Raw genomic sequence first — 15419 nt, forward strand, 5'->3', positions numbered from 1 at the left:
ATATTCAATCTAAGTCTAAGACATCGGCTAATAACTTGACCAGAAATCCCAGCTGTCGGCAATGCTGTGTAAGATTACTCATTGAATTTCGATTGAGGGTTTTGGTTCGTTTCGTGGCCCGGCAATAATAGGGACCTCCGCTATGATCTAGATGGGCTCCACGCTCCAAGTCTCTCACATTCCAGAGCGAAGCTCAGCTGAGTAAGACATCGACCCCCGACATTCTCCATGGTTGCACTAGCTTGCTTCACTGACGCTGATCTTTTTGTCATCAGTCTTCCTTGTAGCTTGTTGGGTGACTCTTTGCGTTACTACGTATTCCATGATGACTGCGAGATGGTGGATGACGGCATCAGGAGGAGAGGTCATTGTAGAAGCACTCTCACGTCATGGCTGGATTTATTTTTATTATTCACGGCCTGGTGTTTTGAGTCCATGATTTGACTGCTTTAACTTCTGCAAGAACTCTCTTCCATTCGCGGCCTTTTCGCCAGTTTGGAAGCGCATGTGCAGCTTTTGCCGCTGCTATACTTCGATCCACTCCGTTCGTCCGTCATTCAACTTGTGATTTGAATGTTTCTTTTGACCTCAGGAAATGGGAGTAGAACTCGGAGGACCAGGGGTAGACCACTCCCACCCCGGCTACCCTCATCGTCCTATGAACCCGGTATTGGCGACACCTCTGTTTGTCCTCAGCGGGGTCTTCACCGTTCTATTCCTGTGTCGAGTGGTCATAAGGGTTCAGCATCGCCGTCGTTTACGTGAGATTCTTCAGACAGGTGACCAGAGCAAGTTTTCGCGGACCAGCACCATCTTTGCCTGGATCAAGAAACATGTACTCTATGCACCGTTGTTTTCAAAACGGCACAGTCGCGAATTTCAACTGCTCAACAGGATTCATATGGGAAACATACCCTTACGACTGGAGGCTACGTTAGTTCTGGGATATATCACGACCAACCTGCTTTTCTTGTTCGTCCTAGTCGACTGGTGGACGGACTATCAAGAAAAGATGTACCAATTAAAATATGCCGCCGGACATCTGGCAGTGATGAACTCACCTGCGCTGGTCTTGACCGCGGGCCGGAACAATCCCCTCATCCCACTTCTGGGCATTCCTTTTGACACTTTCAATCTCCTGCACCGCTGGGTCGGACGGGTCATGATTGCTGGGGCCCTTATTCACATGGGCTGTGTCATTGGGGCGCAGGCCACGCAGGGTGGGTGGTTCAGCCGTCTCGAATGATGGCCGTTGCTGACGAGGGAAACAGTATCTATGGACGCGATCACGAACGAACTTTGGAGTCAGCCTTTCTATGTATATGGACTGATTGTAAGTGATCCGTGTCGGCGAATGGTTTACCAATTGGCATTACTAACGGCCGTGATGATAGGCTCTTATTGCATTTGTAGTTATTTTCTTTCAATCAGTATCACCAATTCGGCATGCATTCTACGAAGCCTTTCTTCATTTTCATATATTCCTCGCAGTCATGGCATTTGTTGGGCTATGGTATCATCTGCGTGGCTTGGCCCAGCAGAGGGTTCTTTTGTCCACGTTGATCCTTTGGGGTCTTGATGTGAGTATCTGCCCTTGGTCATCAAGCTCGCACTGCTCATGCTTCTCTCCAGAGGATTGCACGTCTCATCAGCATTATCTGGCGGAATTGCGGCAAACAGCGTACTTCTGCTACCGTGGAACTGTTGCCTGGAGACGTCGCCCGGGTCGAGGTCGCCGTGTCGCGTCCCTGGAAATTCAAGGCCGGACAGTATATGTACCTCTATATCCCATCGCTAGGGCTATGGACCTCGCATCCGTTCTCCGTGGCATGGACATCTTCAGATCGGATGACTACCAGCGAAAAGCGCGATTCAAGCGACTCGTTCAATGTCTTGCTGGGGGGACGGCAACGGACTACCATGTCATTCCTGATTAAGCGGCGAGATGGATTTACCAACAAGCTCTTGAGGAAGGTTCACAGATCGGAGGAAGGGAAGTTTAACGCGACTGCGTTGGCAGAAGGGCCATTCGGTATGCATTATGACTCTATTCCTTTTTGAAATTGGGAGATATATCATATGCTTACATAGGGGGACACAGGGGGGCTTCACTCGCTTGCATCTTATGGTACGGTACTACTCATCGCAGGGGGAATAGGGATAACTCACCCACTTTCTTACCTGCGTGAGTTTGCCGATGGTTTCTCCGACCGATCGATGGCGGTGCGGAGAGTCACATTGGTATGGGTTGTGCGCCACCTAGGTATGTTCTACAGGTTAAGGAGCAAATGAACATGGTCTAACCCCAGTTAGAACATCTGGACTGGATCCAGCCGTGGATGGCCTCTCTACTCGACCATCCAGCCGTCGAAGCCCCGAACGAGCGCAAGCAAACGTCATACTTTCAGCTTCCTGAGTTCTCATTATCAATTCAAGTCTACGTGACAGCGAAAGGGTATACCACAGACGAATACTTATCCGACAAGAGCCCTTGGACCAAATCGGCACCATCAACAGTGTCTATCAGCATCAAGTACGGCAAACCATCGTTTGCGGAAGTCGTGGAGGTCGAGATGGCGCAGCAAATTGGTGCGATGGCCGTCAGTGTTTGCGGCCCTGGAGGACTGGGCGACGACGTGAGACAGGCCGTTCGAGAACGTCAGAATGGGCGGTTGGTTGATCTTTATGAAGATACGTTTTCTTGGTAGAAATTGCACTACCATCAGAAATGCTGGCGTTTTTCGATCATAAATAGAAATACAAACTAGAAAATGTAAAATTTTCAATCATTCCAGTGAAAACAGTGTAGGTTAGCCATAATGATAATGTCTTGAACGCCCGATCAGGCGTAGAATTACCTAATCGGGCAATACCTAGGTGGGTATCCCTGTTCGCCAGGTCTAGACTCTGGACCAACACAAATCCTGGTTCCTGGATCTTCAACCATCGGCTTTTCCCTCCAGCATGCTACATTCACCACACTTCAGACGATATTCAGGAGGATGTTGATGACGACGTATTACAAGTCATGATTATTACTCCAAACACCGCTGCAACGTCTGATCTACCAGTGTGTCTGTGTCTAGCCAAGCAAGCAAGCACCTAAGCAATCACCTAAGCAGTCAATCACAGCATACTCTTCGGCGTCTTGATCAAATGCAGATTCACCGGCGTCAAAGCCTTCCCTCTCAGTAAAAACTCCTCAATATTCTCCATCGCCAACCGTTCAAAACCCACATGCGTGTCCACCGTACCCCCAGCATTATGCGACATCATCATCACTCGCCCATGCCTCGCTAGCCGCGGATGCACATACGGCTCCTCAGCATGAACATCCAACCCAGCAGCCGAGATCTGCCCTTCATCAAGGGCCCGCAACAACGCCTCCTCATCAACCAATGATCCCCGCGCGATATTGATGAACCGCGCCCCGCGCTTGAACCTCCCCAGCCGCTCCGCATCGATCAGCGTCCGCCCCGCAAACGGCGTCGCGACCACCACGCAATCTGCCAACCCCAGCAATTCGTCCAGCTCGCCCACGAACCGCGCGCCAACGGCGTTCTCGACCTCGGCCGATTTGCGCACTAGATCGTGGTACGCGATCTGCATGCCGAAGGCGGCGTGCGCTTTCTTGGCGATCGTGTACCCGATCTGGCCCAGCCCGATGATGCCTAGGATGCGGCCGCGCGGGTTCAGCGCTGTCAGTGGGGAGTTCTTGTGTGCGTCGAGGAAGCGCTGCGGGTTGCAGGAGTGCGCGGCCTGGTGTGACCAGGCGAGGTTGCGGAAGACGGCAAGGATGAGGAAGAGGGTCATGTCGGCGACTGATTCCGAGGAGGCGGCGGCGCCGTTGCAGTATACGATTCCTTTCATCGCTGTTAGCTAGGTGACTCTGCCTCTGTGCTGGGGTGGGAGCGCACCGTGCTGTGCGAAGATATCTACGTCGGCCCAGTCGTAGCCTGCGCCTGCGGAGGCCATGATGCGTACTGACGGCGGGAGGAGGGGGATGAGTTCCGCGTCCCACCGGCCCATTTCACCACCTGTATTCCAGAAGGGGCGGAAAATTGCATGAAAGTCGCCCCAGCGACGCTCTTTCAAGGCTCGCATGAATTCGCCCCGTTCGCGCTCTGCGGCCGTGGGCTGAATGATTTCGAATTCCGAGGCGAAGCGCTGGTAAACATCGTGGTTGTACTTGATGTTGTCGCCTATATGGAGAACTCGATATTTGGACGTCATTTTGTCTTTCAATTTTCTTTAACTATATTCTAGGGCTACGGGTTGTCCTCCGTGGGCGTTGTCTTATACATAGTACCGCGTTGTATACGCCGGCCCCGATCAATTGCCGAAAATCAAAAACCGATAGCCGACGCAGCAGATATCCGACATCCAACCCACCCATCTATAGCCGTCAGAGACCGATACCAGTACCTGGCCAGCGATGATCGTTTTATAAACTCGAATGCATGTCTTTCATAGGTGAGGTGGCTGATCCTCCGACACAAACGACTCCACGCTCTTCTCCGCACACGCCCTACTTCTACTGAACTCGGCCAAGATCCCACTCTGCTCTTCGGTAATCACTCTTCCGAACCGCGAGTCCAACGGCAGAGGCGATGTTCGCGCCCCCGAGGATGTCAAAGATGGCGACGTCCGCACGGAGTTCTCTCGAAAACCAGTTCCGCAGTTCCACTGCCGCCAGGGAATCGACTCCGTACTGGTGTATGGGCTTGTCGACGTGTATCTCAGTAAGAGGTAATGAGAGCATCTTGGAGAGCTTAATCCTCAGCTGCTCTGTCACTGCTGCAGTGACGTCGGCTACGGATCCAGCGTTTGCAAAGAGAGCAGCGAAATTGGTATGCTCCGCCTTCCCAGGAATGCCAGCGTCCGTCCCTTCGACCAATGTCATATGCTGGTAAAATGGTCGCCTGATCCATTCCGTGGTTGTCATGCCTTTCTCCCGCAGCTTTGGTGTCATTCCAACCACCACCTGACTTCTCAGCAATGGAATTTCGTCCAGACTTGGATTACAGTAGATATCCAGGAGCGCGTGGAGATCTGACTCTGTGATCTGCTGGAAGACAGTACTTGCCAACATCTTTTCTCGGAGCGCCAAGTTGTCTTTTAAGACACCAACGGACAGAAACATCCCAAGGTCAAACGACACAGCTTTCTCGCCCAGTGCAATGCGGTACCGGGCTAGGCCGTCTTCAAACGTATTGCCAGCGGCGTAACCAGATGCTCCTCGTGCGCCGTATATTCCAGCAACAGATGACATTAACACGAAAAAATTCATTCCTCTCGGAAGAAGCTCGTGTAAATTCCACGAGCCTTGGACTTTAGGCGTGGTAGAAGCCTTCCAAGATTCGAAAGATATACCTTCGAAATGAGCGTCCTATGAAAGCAAAGATGTCAAGTCAACGTTCTTTGATATCGAGATATTAAACTTACATTAACGACCATCGATGCTTGGACGCATCCTTTGATCGGAGGCATCGTCTGACCAAACTCGTACAAGACGGCTTTCAGGCATTCCCTGTCGGTAATGTCGCACGCGGGCGTAGCAGCTCTTGCGCCTTTGGCTTCTAGCTCCCTGACCAGGTCGTGGGCATGTGGGTTCTGAGGCCCCGATCGTGAAAGTAGAATCAGATTTCGAGCTCCTCTCTCAACAAACCAGCGAGCGATGTTCCTCCCTAAGCCGCCTAGGCCACCTGCGATGAGATATGTTTCATCCGGACTAAACAGGTACTCTGGTCTCGTTTCCAGGACGGTCTATGCTTGGTTAGCTAGCATTCTGCGCACATCTTTGGAGGGGAGCAACCAGCATACCATTACCTCGTCTGTACCTCTCATCTCCAAAACAGCCTTCCCAGAGTTCTTGCCGCTCTGCATTTGCCTGAATGCAACTTCAATGTCTGAAATGCCATAGACTTGAAGTGGATCCGGAAGGGAGATCTTCCCTTCTCTTAACAATGATAATATAGTTTCCAATGCCGCTGTCACAACGTGTGGGCGATCCATTGTCATCGCGGCCAGATCAACCGCAGCAAAAGTTATATTCTGCTCGAATTGCAACATTGGGAGCTTTGCGTTGGACAAGATATCGTTCTTCCCGATTTCGATGAACCGACCATACGGTGCGATTGACTCCCAAGAGGCGATAAGCCCCTCGGAAGACAACGAATTGAGAACCACATCGACGCCTTTGTTGTTTGTGAGGCGCTTGATTCCTTTCATGAATAGCGTGCTTCGACTCGAGAAGATATTGTTCTCGGGAATGTTGTACTTCTCTACCAGGAGCCGCTTTTTATTCTGATCGGAGACAGTCGTGAAGACACTCGCACCGAGGAGCTGAGCGATTTGGATGGCGGCTTGTCCCGTTCCTCCAGCTCCTGAATGAATCAAGATTGTTTCTCCCTGCTGAAGTCGAGCGATTTGATTGAGCGCGATCCACGCTGTGGCATACGCGACTGGCAAAGCTGCGGCTTCCGAAAAGGAGAGCATAGTGTCCGGAATCCTTATGACGGCCATGTTTTCTTCTAGACGGACATAGTTTGCGTGCCGACTGGGATAACACGCCAGGACCCTGTCTCCCGGTTGAAACTTGCGGCATGAGGATCCAACCTTTGTAACTAGCCCTGCGAATTCAGCCCCCAGCGCCTCACTGTCCAGCCGCCCCAGTGCAATCAGGACGTCCCGGAAATTAAGGCCGACACTCTTCACTTGAACTTCGAATTCTGTAGGTTTGAGTGGCTTCTGGTGTGAAGTGTCCTCCACGAAGTGGAGAGTGTTCAACAGACCAGGGGAGCCGATCTCAAGTCTGAGCCGGGGCCCAGCACCGAAAGGTCGTAATGCTTTCTGTTGAGGGAGCTTCTTCGCTGACATTTCCTGATTGACCCCAGTGGCGTGGACCAGGCGGCCGACGTGAAGCATGCCGTCAAGCTCTGTGTATTCTGTGTCGATGCTAGTCTCCTGAGTCACGGCAGAGAGCGCTAGTTTGGCAATCTGTTGTGCCTGGTGCTTGATCGACGCCTTTTGCTCCAGTGAGAGGATGGTCAGTCTTGTCCTGTGGTTCTCCTCTCTAAGGACTCGAAACAGTCCGTCCACGAGCCGATATTTGGGACATGGTTTTTGTCCGCCCCCACCATTTACCCAGATAAGATTCCTCGTAGAAGATAACAAGCTCTGAAGACGCTTAAACTCTTGCTCGTTTATATCGTACAGGTAGGGACCGTCTCCTTCCAAAACCGTGATATCCAGACTGTTTGTGGGATCTTCTTTTGTCAGGCAATGTCCAACTGGTGTCTGCGTTATATTGGCCAGTCCCTCACGCGCGAGCTGGGCTTCAAGTTCACCGGCCAATTCTACTTGCGCATAGTTAGCAGGATCAACAATGATACTTATCTTCGGTGACTTTTCAACCGCGGGCGTATCATGAACGGCAGTCGAGAGAATTAGACTAGCCTCCTGACAGTCCTCGTGGCTATAGTCGTCGATCACGACATCGCAGCCAGAAAATCCGGCTTTCTTCAAGTGTCTTTCCCATTGGGCCGGGTCCGCGCATGGATTCTTCTGGCGGTAGGGCTCGAGTCCTGAGAGTGTCAGAGAATCTTGCGCGATTTCAGCTTCAAGGCAGAGAAGGGAAAGACGTACCTCGCCACCATCCTTCAAACAAGCCAAAGACAAACGTCGTCCGGATAGCGCCCGGTCGGGTGATTTCGACGAGTACAAGCTTTCCCCCGCTGCAGTAGATGGTATCAGTTATTACTCGCATTCAGTTGCGACATGTTGATGGAATGATCATACGGCTTCAGCAACTTGCGGACATTCTTCAGACTCGCAGACAGATCTTTTGTAGCATGCAAGACCTAAGATATCAGGCAGGTCAGATCGTGTCCCTACTCTCAAACCGTACAAACTCATAAACTCACCAGAAATGCAACAACCATGTCATATGTTTCACATTCGAAGCCCTCCAGCCCAGGATCCTGCTCGATATCGAGCGTCTTGAACCTCATCCGCGTGCCTTGAGATGCAAAGAGGTCCTGTGCCTTCGGAAAGAATGACCCAGATATATCCGTAAAGTCCCAATGTCCATAGCGAGGCACCGTGACATCGTCTTCCGAGTTTGTAGAAAGGACCTGAAGGCAGAATTGAGTCATGGCGCCGCTTCCAGCACCGACTTCAAGGATTTTCATGTGTGGGTTCTTGTGCGCCAGAGCATCCAAATACCGAGCGAATTGACGAATACGTGGGAGAGAGTGAACCTGCAGATCATGGTCATCTGGCTGTCATTCGAATGTCATCGTGGCGTCCTGGCTTACCATTTCATAATAAGAGTCATCAAGTAAGTTTCCCTCGAATAGGAAAACCATGGGGTCGATTTCCCCTTTAACGAACTTGAAAAGGTTCCTACAGACTGTGCTCACAAGTAGTCCTCGCTTGTTCGTGTTCTCGAGTTTTGCATGAATGTCGTTGACGAATCTCTCGTCCTTCATGCGTTTCCTCCATGTTTCAGAGCTAAAGGGAGAGTGGCCTGACTCTAGTGCTTTTTGCTGATCTACCATCCACTCCACGTACCTCCCCATATGGGGAGGATGATCGATCTTGACGTCTGGGATCGACGTCAGGACTTTGTCAACGTATGTTATAACAAGGAAGTCCAATTCAGTAAAGTACTGGACTGGGTCTTCGCTGATTGACTCCCCACTTGCACAAAATGCTCGGATTTCCTCGTTCTCCAGCAAGTCGAGGTCAGGCTTCCATTCTAGATGGTGACACAGGTTCTCCGTCTGCAGTTGACCATCTTCTGAAGCGCCCTCTGAGCTTTCCAGAGCTGTGACTCTAAGGCCGCTGATGGTCAGGAGTGCACGGGTCATTTCGCAATCAACTGCAGTCATTGAATACCGAGCGTCCCCAGTGGCTGACCTGTGGGTACTCGCATGCACCTTGATACTATCCGCTGTCGGATGGCTCAACCCGCTGTTCGATATCCAAGCTTGGTCAATCCGTGTCGGAATAGCCACGGGCTTTTTCTGGCTTCCGTTCGTCACGATACCGGCCATCATGTGGATAACGGCGTCCAATGTGGTAGGGTGAATCGTATGAGGCTGAGCAACTGCTGAGCTCGCGTCCTCCACCCACCTGTAGGTGCGGACATCCGAGACAAATTGGCCATTGGGCTTTCCATCGCATCGGAGAGCTGTAATTGCCTTGAAGTCCGGTCCATAATGGTAGCCACAGGCAAATATATCTTCGTAGAACTGGGATGCGTCGATGGATTCCGCGCATGTATATGCTGCATTCTGATATGACTGCACAAGACCCTCCTGCCACTCGCGCTCCACTCGACCGCTGGTATTCAGTCCCATCTCGCCAGCTTCGAATGCGGCTTGAATAGAGCCAGTGGAGTTCTCAATCCAGGTGTTGTTGTCGTACGAACATATCCGGAATTCGTACCAGCCGCTACTATCTGCCTTGCCTTCTCTGACGCGCTTCATGTGTATATTTGTCTCGATGCCGTCCGCATGTGTAGGTATATGCAGTGCAGATGAAAACACGGCATCTTTGATATTGAAGCCCACGATGACTTTGTCAGGCTCAACAAGCTGCTTGATCGCCTCCACCGCCATGACCAACATGCCTGCCGCCGGGTAGAGAATTGTATTATTGATCTTGTGATCTTGAACCCACGGCATCTCAGAGACTCGGATGATGTTCCTCCAGGTAGCTTCCATTGGGTTGCCATCTGCATCTGGGATACCGACAAGATCCAGACGGCCGAATCTCCTGCATCTGTAGCCCTTGCTTTTTCGGCTCTCGCGCCAGTATGATGTAGAATGGTTGAATGGGTATTCGGGAAGGTTACTGAGCACTCGCCTTTGGGTGGTTCCACCATAGGCAGTTGTGTTAACCAGTGCCGGATTGATTGGGTAGCCGTAGCAATGCAAGCGACCTGCGCAGTCCAAGGCGGTCTTCACAGCAGATTTATTCCGTACTAGAATTGAAAGATAAGGGATATCGGCTTGCTTGTTGATGCTCTTGAGTATATCCCGGCATGGACCTTGCAATGCTGCGTGCGGCCCAATCTCCAAGAGATGATTGATAGCGGTTTGATAGCGATGGCTTCCATCGATTTTCCTGGTCTGCTTTCCTGGAGAAGAACAGATGCGGCTCACAGCATCGGAGAACAATACTGGAGACACCATATTCCGTACCCAGTATGCAGGGTCCATTAGCTCAAGACTTGAAACCCAGTCTCCAGTTACAGAAGACAACATGACCGGGGCCTTCTTCTTCTCACAACTCGGCTTCTCCAACGTTCCCATCGCAGACTGATACTCGTCTGCGATTTTTTGCATCTGGGATGAGTGATATGCGACATTGACCATCAACTTACGTGAGAAGACCTCATCCTGCTGTAGTAGATCATGCAGGGTGTCAATTTGCTCTGCTTCGCCTGACACTGTCACGCTTTTAGGACTGTTGATGCAGGCGACGACCAGTCTCGGATCTTGGATCCTATTGATATATTCTTCGGTGTCCTTCTTGGATAGTCCTACCGCAAGCATGGAACCTTTCATTGAACTAAGCTCTTCAAGCTTTGCCGCCAAGAAACCTCTGTAATATGAAGCTCTCAACGCGGATTGTTTTGAAAGCCCTCCCGCGCAATATCTGCGTCATCTATTGTCAGTCACATTGAAATAGTGAGTATATTGGGAGGCAAAAGTACGCAGCAGCAATTTCTCCTGAGGAGTGTCCTACAACTGCCGACGGTATAACTCCCCAGCTGTCAAGCAGATCAATGAGAGCGACCTGAAGAGCAGTCGACATAGGTTGGCCATAAGCGGGGTTATTCACGTTGGTATCAGATAAGGACTGTTGTAGCTCGTCTGTGAGATCATCGTTAGCCATCTTGGTGCAGGCTGAATGAGAGGGATAATTACTTAGCAGATCCCAGGTGCACCCTAGTGTTTTCAGGTACTCCGCGGACTCCGAGAGACTGTCTGCAAATATAGGATACCGATGTAACAGCTCGCGACCCATTGCGTGCCATTGAGCTCCTTGCTATGAACGGTCAGCCTCGGCCGTCTCCGATTTATTATAGCCATACTCCAGTAAACAAGAACGCTATGTGAGACTCGTCGGTAGATTTGATTGCAGGCGTAAAGCGGTCTGCGAGACTTCCGAGATCCTCCAAAGCATCCCCAATAGCATAGCTCCGCCATTGGAGGTGACTGCGGCGCTGACTGAGGGTATATGCCAGGTCGAGCAGACATTGACGTCGCTGACTTCTGGAGAACTCACGCTTGTCTGATAGAAACGGCTTCCAGGCTTCTACAAGTCGCTTGATTCCTTCGTCTGCGGTTGACCACACAAGGAGCTGATGGGTTTCCTCCTCGTCAAGCAATCCATTCTGGCGATCGTCGGTTGGTTGATCACTTCCGGCATTCGTGGTATTGCCACACTTCCCTTGAGCCACTAGAGCAGTGTCTGCATGCGATGGAGGTATGACCACTGTCTGATGACGGCTGCCTTCGATACCCATAAGTCGAAGCGAATTGTACGCATCGTCCAAGACGACATGGCAATTCGACCCACCGAAGCCAAAGGAGCTCACGGAAGCTCTTCGTAGGCCATTCTCAGGCCATGGAATGGCCCTTTGCAGCACCTATTGTCGAAAGCCGTTAGGACGGTCGACTCAAGCTGGATACTCTTCCAAACCTTTAAATTGAGGAACTCTTCGTCGATTTGTGGATTAAGGAACTGCAAGTTTCGCGAATTCGGTGGGATGATGCCTTTCTCCAATGCTAGGATCACTTTTATGACACCAGCAACACCACTAGCTCCTTCAAGATGCCCTATGTTCGATTTGACAGATCCACTACAGTGTCTTAGGATAGTTCTCGCTCGGAGTGGCCGGGTAGGACTTACACGTATAATGGCTGCTCGGGGGACCTATACCGGCGAAAAGCTGTCCCTATCGCTCTCGTTTCGATTGGGTCTCCAATTGGGGTCCCTAAGTCTAGTTAACAGAGGGGAAATTCCTGGAGTCTCGTTGGATAAATACCTGTGCCATGCGCTTCGAAATATCTGGTCAGTGACATATCCAGCCCAGCCTTTTTGTACGTATCTCTGATCAGGCGGACCTGCGCCTCTTTGCTAGGCTGAGTGATGCCGGGTGTCTTTCCATCCTGATTGGAAGAGGATGATCTTATAACGGCTCTGATTGTGTCTCCGTCACGTATAGCACTATCGAGTCTCTTGATCACAACGACACCAATTCCCTCGCCTCTTGCATATCCATTTGCACGGCTGTCAAAGCTGTAGCTGTGGCTATCCGGAGATAGCAGTCCCAGATTGTCCAAGCTCATGGTCAATTCTGGGGTTAGTATCACATTGCTTCCGATTGCCAGACCCTACCAAAGCTTTAGCAAGAAAAGCCACGAGAATTTGTCCTTCTGTCAACATACCATAGCAGCGTCTCCACTCCAGATCGATTGGCATGTCATATCCAAGGCGATCAAGCTGCTTGAACATGCAGTATCAACCGCAACGCTCGGTCCTAGAAGATCAAAGAACCAGCTGACTCGATTAGCAAGCATATTCCGCGACGTGCCCACGGCCGTGTATTTAGGCATATCTAGCGGGTCTTTGGTCTGCAGCAAAAAGTAGTCATCGCTGAATGAGCCTGCGATCACACTCGTCTTGGAGCCGGCAACTTTCTCCATTGGAAGACCTGCGTTTTCCAGGGCTCGGTATACAGTCTCTAGGACCATACGCTGCTGGGGATCCATTGCCTCCGCTTCCGCAGCACTCATTGCGAAGAATGGCGCGTCAAATGTTGCTATATTTTCCTTGAGAAAGTGTCCTCCGCGCATTGAGATGCTGTCGAGGCGGTTGCGATCGGGATGGTAGTGGGCGTCGATGTTCAGCCGGTCGGCAGGGAACTCGGTCGAAACACATCTGCCATCGAGCAACATCTGCCAGAAGGAGTCTGATGAGGTTGCATCCTCGGGGAATTTGAAGGAGAAGCCTACCACCGCTAAGGGTGGAAGACTGTCGGTTGATGTGGTGCCTGCCATAATGAAAAGTCAGTGCAGCGGCCTCGGAAAGGAAGATGATAGCGCTGAACCTATCTAAATATAATGACGGTTATCAGGTTAATATACTTCGTTTCAATGACTGACATCCTAGGGAAGTCGAACTAGCGATCGGTGGGTAATGCTGTTGTAAAGCGAAATTGTCATTCGTCACTTGTCGAGAGCCCCAACACGGCAGGACGCCTGAACTGAGCTAGCTGCTAGCTTACGACGATGCAGCTCCTCATCGTGCAGTTGACCACTATCATTGGCCATATTACAATATATGTGTTGGCTATGCTCCCTCCTGTCTATTTGGAATTCAACAAATTGGCAAATGAGTGCCGAGGTGACCCACAGCAGCGACAGCTGATAAATGGTTTCCATCACTTGCTTTGGCTTCCTCTAATCTATTCTCATCCGGAAGTAAGACGACAATTTCGTTGAGCAAAGATGCGCATTCTCTGGTGAGTGTCCATAGCCAAGTGCACAGGTCGAGCTGTTAATAGAGAGCAGTCTTCATGGAGCAGGCACCAATTCTCGGGTAAGCTTCGAGCCAATCGTAACATCCACGAGAATGAAGTCTGACAAGCGTCAAAGATCTTCGAGATGCAGACAGGTAGAACAGCCTTCTTCTTGCAGATCGAAACTGACAGAACAGCCGCCATCAGGTACGAGCTAGCAGACAGCCACGTCTACGATTTCGTCGAAGGCACCATTCCTTGGAGCATGTACCCAGGTGCGTAGGCCTCCTGAACATACATAATCGGAAACTGATTCTACAGGTGTCGAAACAATCGCCTTGGACAAGGAACCTGTCTTTGCATACTTTGACGACAAAGACCAGCAGAGTGGGCTCACCGTCTATCAGCATTTCGAACAACACCTGCGAAACGAGGGGCCATACGACGGCGTAATTGCATTCAGTCAGGCGGCAACGATGATCCTGACATACCTGATATATGTCTTCAAGAGAAGGAACCGAGGAGACGAAGTTGACTGCCCGTTCAGATTCGCTGTGCTTTTCTCGGTTGTCCGGCCGCCGATTGACTATGAGGAACTACAGAGGGGAAAGTTTGTAGATGCGGACTTAGGTGATGTCAAGGATATTGTCGAGATCCCCACAGTCCATGTATGGGGTGCATTGGAAGAGAGTGGCAGCCAAGCCTCCATGGCGAGCGACGTCTGCAGGTCAGACATGAAATGGACGTATGTTCACGATCGAGGGCATGAAATTCCTGGCTCTGGGAGCAAGGATGCAGTGACAAAAACAGCGAATGCGATACGAAGGGCGATAGAGACTGCGTTGGATCATCTCGATAATAAAGAGTAACCAAACACATAATCAAATCCCAAACATTGTATATGTCCAACACCGCCGCAATATCTATAACTACCACCAAGAACCTCCTATGCAGACCCCTCCAGCAACACCCACCTCACCAAGCCCGCAATCGTCCGACTCACCCTATCCGTCCGGGGAATCTCATGCCCGCCCCCATGATCAAACACCCTCCTCTTCCCCGGCTCACAAATCCCCGAAAGCTGCACCCCAGCCGCATACCTCGGATCCTTAGACCCATAAACATGCACCGTCCGAATCCCCACCGTAAACGGGCCCTGGATCTCTCCCCGGAGCTCCTCCTCATCCACCGCCCCACCTCCCGACGCATCGCCCATCCAACGCGCCGACCCCCTCGCCAATATCGACGCAGAATGAGCCTGCGCCGCCAACGCCTCCCTCCCCGCCCGATCGCGCTCCTTCACCGCGTCAGAAACCTCAAACCCTACGCTCTCAAGCAGCTTCAGCGGCGGCCCGCCGCAGATGAAGATCGCCGCCTTGAACGGCGGAGGCTGCGCGGGGTCCTGCGCTTGGTGGAGGAGGAGCATCGCAGTGCCGAGGGCGCAGCCCTGCGAGAACATCATCACCGCATCGTAGGGGCCCCGCTCTGCGATGAGGCCCTTCAGCCAGGTACAGGTTTTGGTGATTGCCTCGGGAGAATCATCTTCCCAGAAGGAGTAGTAGGGGGCGGGGTAGAAGAGGTCGATTCCCGCTGCGGCGGTGGAGGGGTAGCAGCCATCTATGAAGTCGAAGTCGATGTGGAGGTCATTGAGGTGAGAGCGGAAGCTTGCTGGAGGGAGAGGGGTTAGTTGCGGGCTGTTGATAAGCAAGGGCGAGCGGGGTAGGTTACGGACCCGTCTGGGACTTGAATATGGCGCCGCTGGTGCCCTTGCCGTGGAGGCACAGCACCTTCATTATTATGGCGGGATTGGGGGCTGCAAGTGAGATCGTAGACAGATGGGGAGATCACTTTGAAGATGCAGAGAAAGGGATAGAATAAT

At 51.5% G+C, this 15419-nt stretch overlaps 5 protein-coding genes across 5 annotated transcripts; 2 read left to right on the top strand and 3 right to left on the bottom strand.

The window, feature by feature from the left end:
• Positions 1-595: 595 nt before the first annotated feature.
• On the top strand, positions 596-2708 carry NFIA_033570 (ferric reductase family protein; the record flags this gene model as incomplete). Its single annotated transcript, XM_001265687.1, has 6 exons — positions 596-1220; positions 1272-1333; positions 1395-1580; positions 1633-2032; positions 2102-2263; positions 2314-2708. The coding sequence occupies 6 exons, from the start codon at positions 596-598 to the stop codon at positions 2706-2708; spliced, it is 1830 nt and encodes a 609-aa protein (XP_001265688.1).
• A 418-nt stretch (positions 2709-3126) lies between these two features.
• Positions 3127-4233, bottom strand: NFIA_033580 (D-mandelate dehydrogenase-like dehydrogenase; the record flags this gene model as incomplete). The annotated part of the gene is made up of 2 exons (XM_001265688.1): positions 3127-3863; positions 3918-4233. The coding sequence occupies 2 exons, from the start codon at positions 4231-4233 to the stop codon at positions 3127-3129; spliced, it is 1053 nt and encodes a 350-aa protein (XP_001265689.1).
• Positions 4234-4534: 301 nt separating this feature from the next.
• Positions 4535-13079, bottom strand: NFIA_033590 (type I polyketide synthase; the record flags this gene model as incomplete). Its single annotated transcript, XM_001265689.1, has 14 exons — positions 4535-5389; positions 5446-5766; positions 5824-7586; positions 7648-7736; positions 7801-7862; positions 7926-8261; positions 8319-10668; positions 10727-10886; positions 10941-11061; positions 11108-11665; positions 11719-11878; positions 11929-12013; positions 12065-12413; positions 12468-13079. The coding sequence occupies 14 exons, from the start codon at positions 13077-13079 to the stop codon at positions 4535-4537; spliced, it is 7821 nt and encodes a 2606-aa protein (XP_001265690.1).
• Positions 13080-13805: 726 nt separating this feature from the next.
• Positions 13806-14409, top strand: NFIA_033600 (uncharacterized protein; the record flags this gene model as incomplete). Its single annotated transcript, XM_001265690.1, has 2 exons — positions 13806-13815; positions 13862-14409. 2 exons carry the CDS (start codon positions 13806-13808, stop codon positions 14407-14409), a joined length of 558 nt encoding a protein of 185 aa, XP_001265691.1.
• Positions 14410-14486: 77 nt separating this feature from the next.
• Positions 14487-15333, bottom strand: NFIA_033610 (putative EF-hand calcium-binding domain protein; the record flags this gene model as incomplete). The annotated part of the gene is made up of 2 exons (XM_001265691.1): positions 14487-15208; positions 15273-15333. The coding sequence occupies 2 exons, from the start codon at positions 15331-15333 to the stop codon at positions 14487-14489; spliced, it is 783 nt and encodes a 260-aa protein (XP_001265692.1).
• Between the last annotated feature and the right edge of the window lie 86 nt (positions 15334-15419).

The sequence above is a fragment of the Aspergillus fischeri genome, genomic scaffold, assembly GCF_000149645.3.
Source record: "Aspergillus fischeri NRRL 181 1099437636247 genomic scaffold, whole genome shotgun sequence".
NCBI lineage: Eukaryota > Fungi > Ascomycota > Eurotiomycetes > Eurotiales > Aspergillaceae > Aspergillus > Aspergillus fischeri.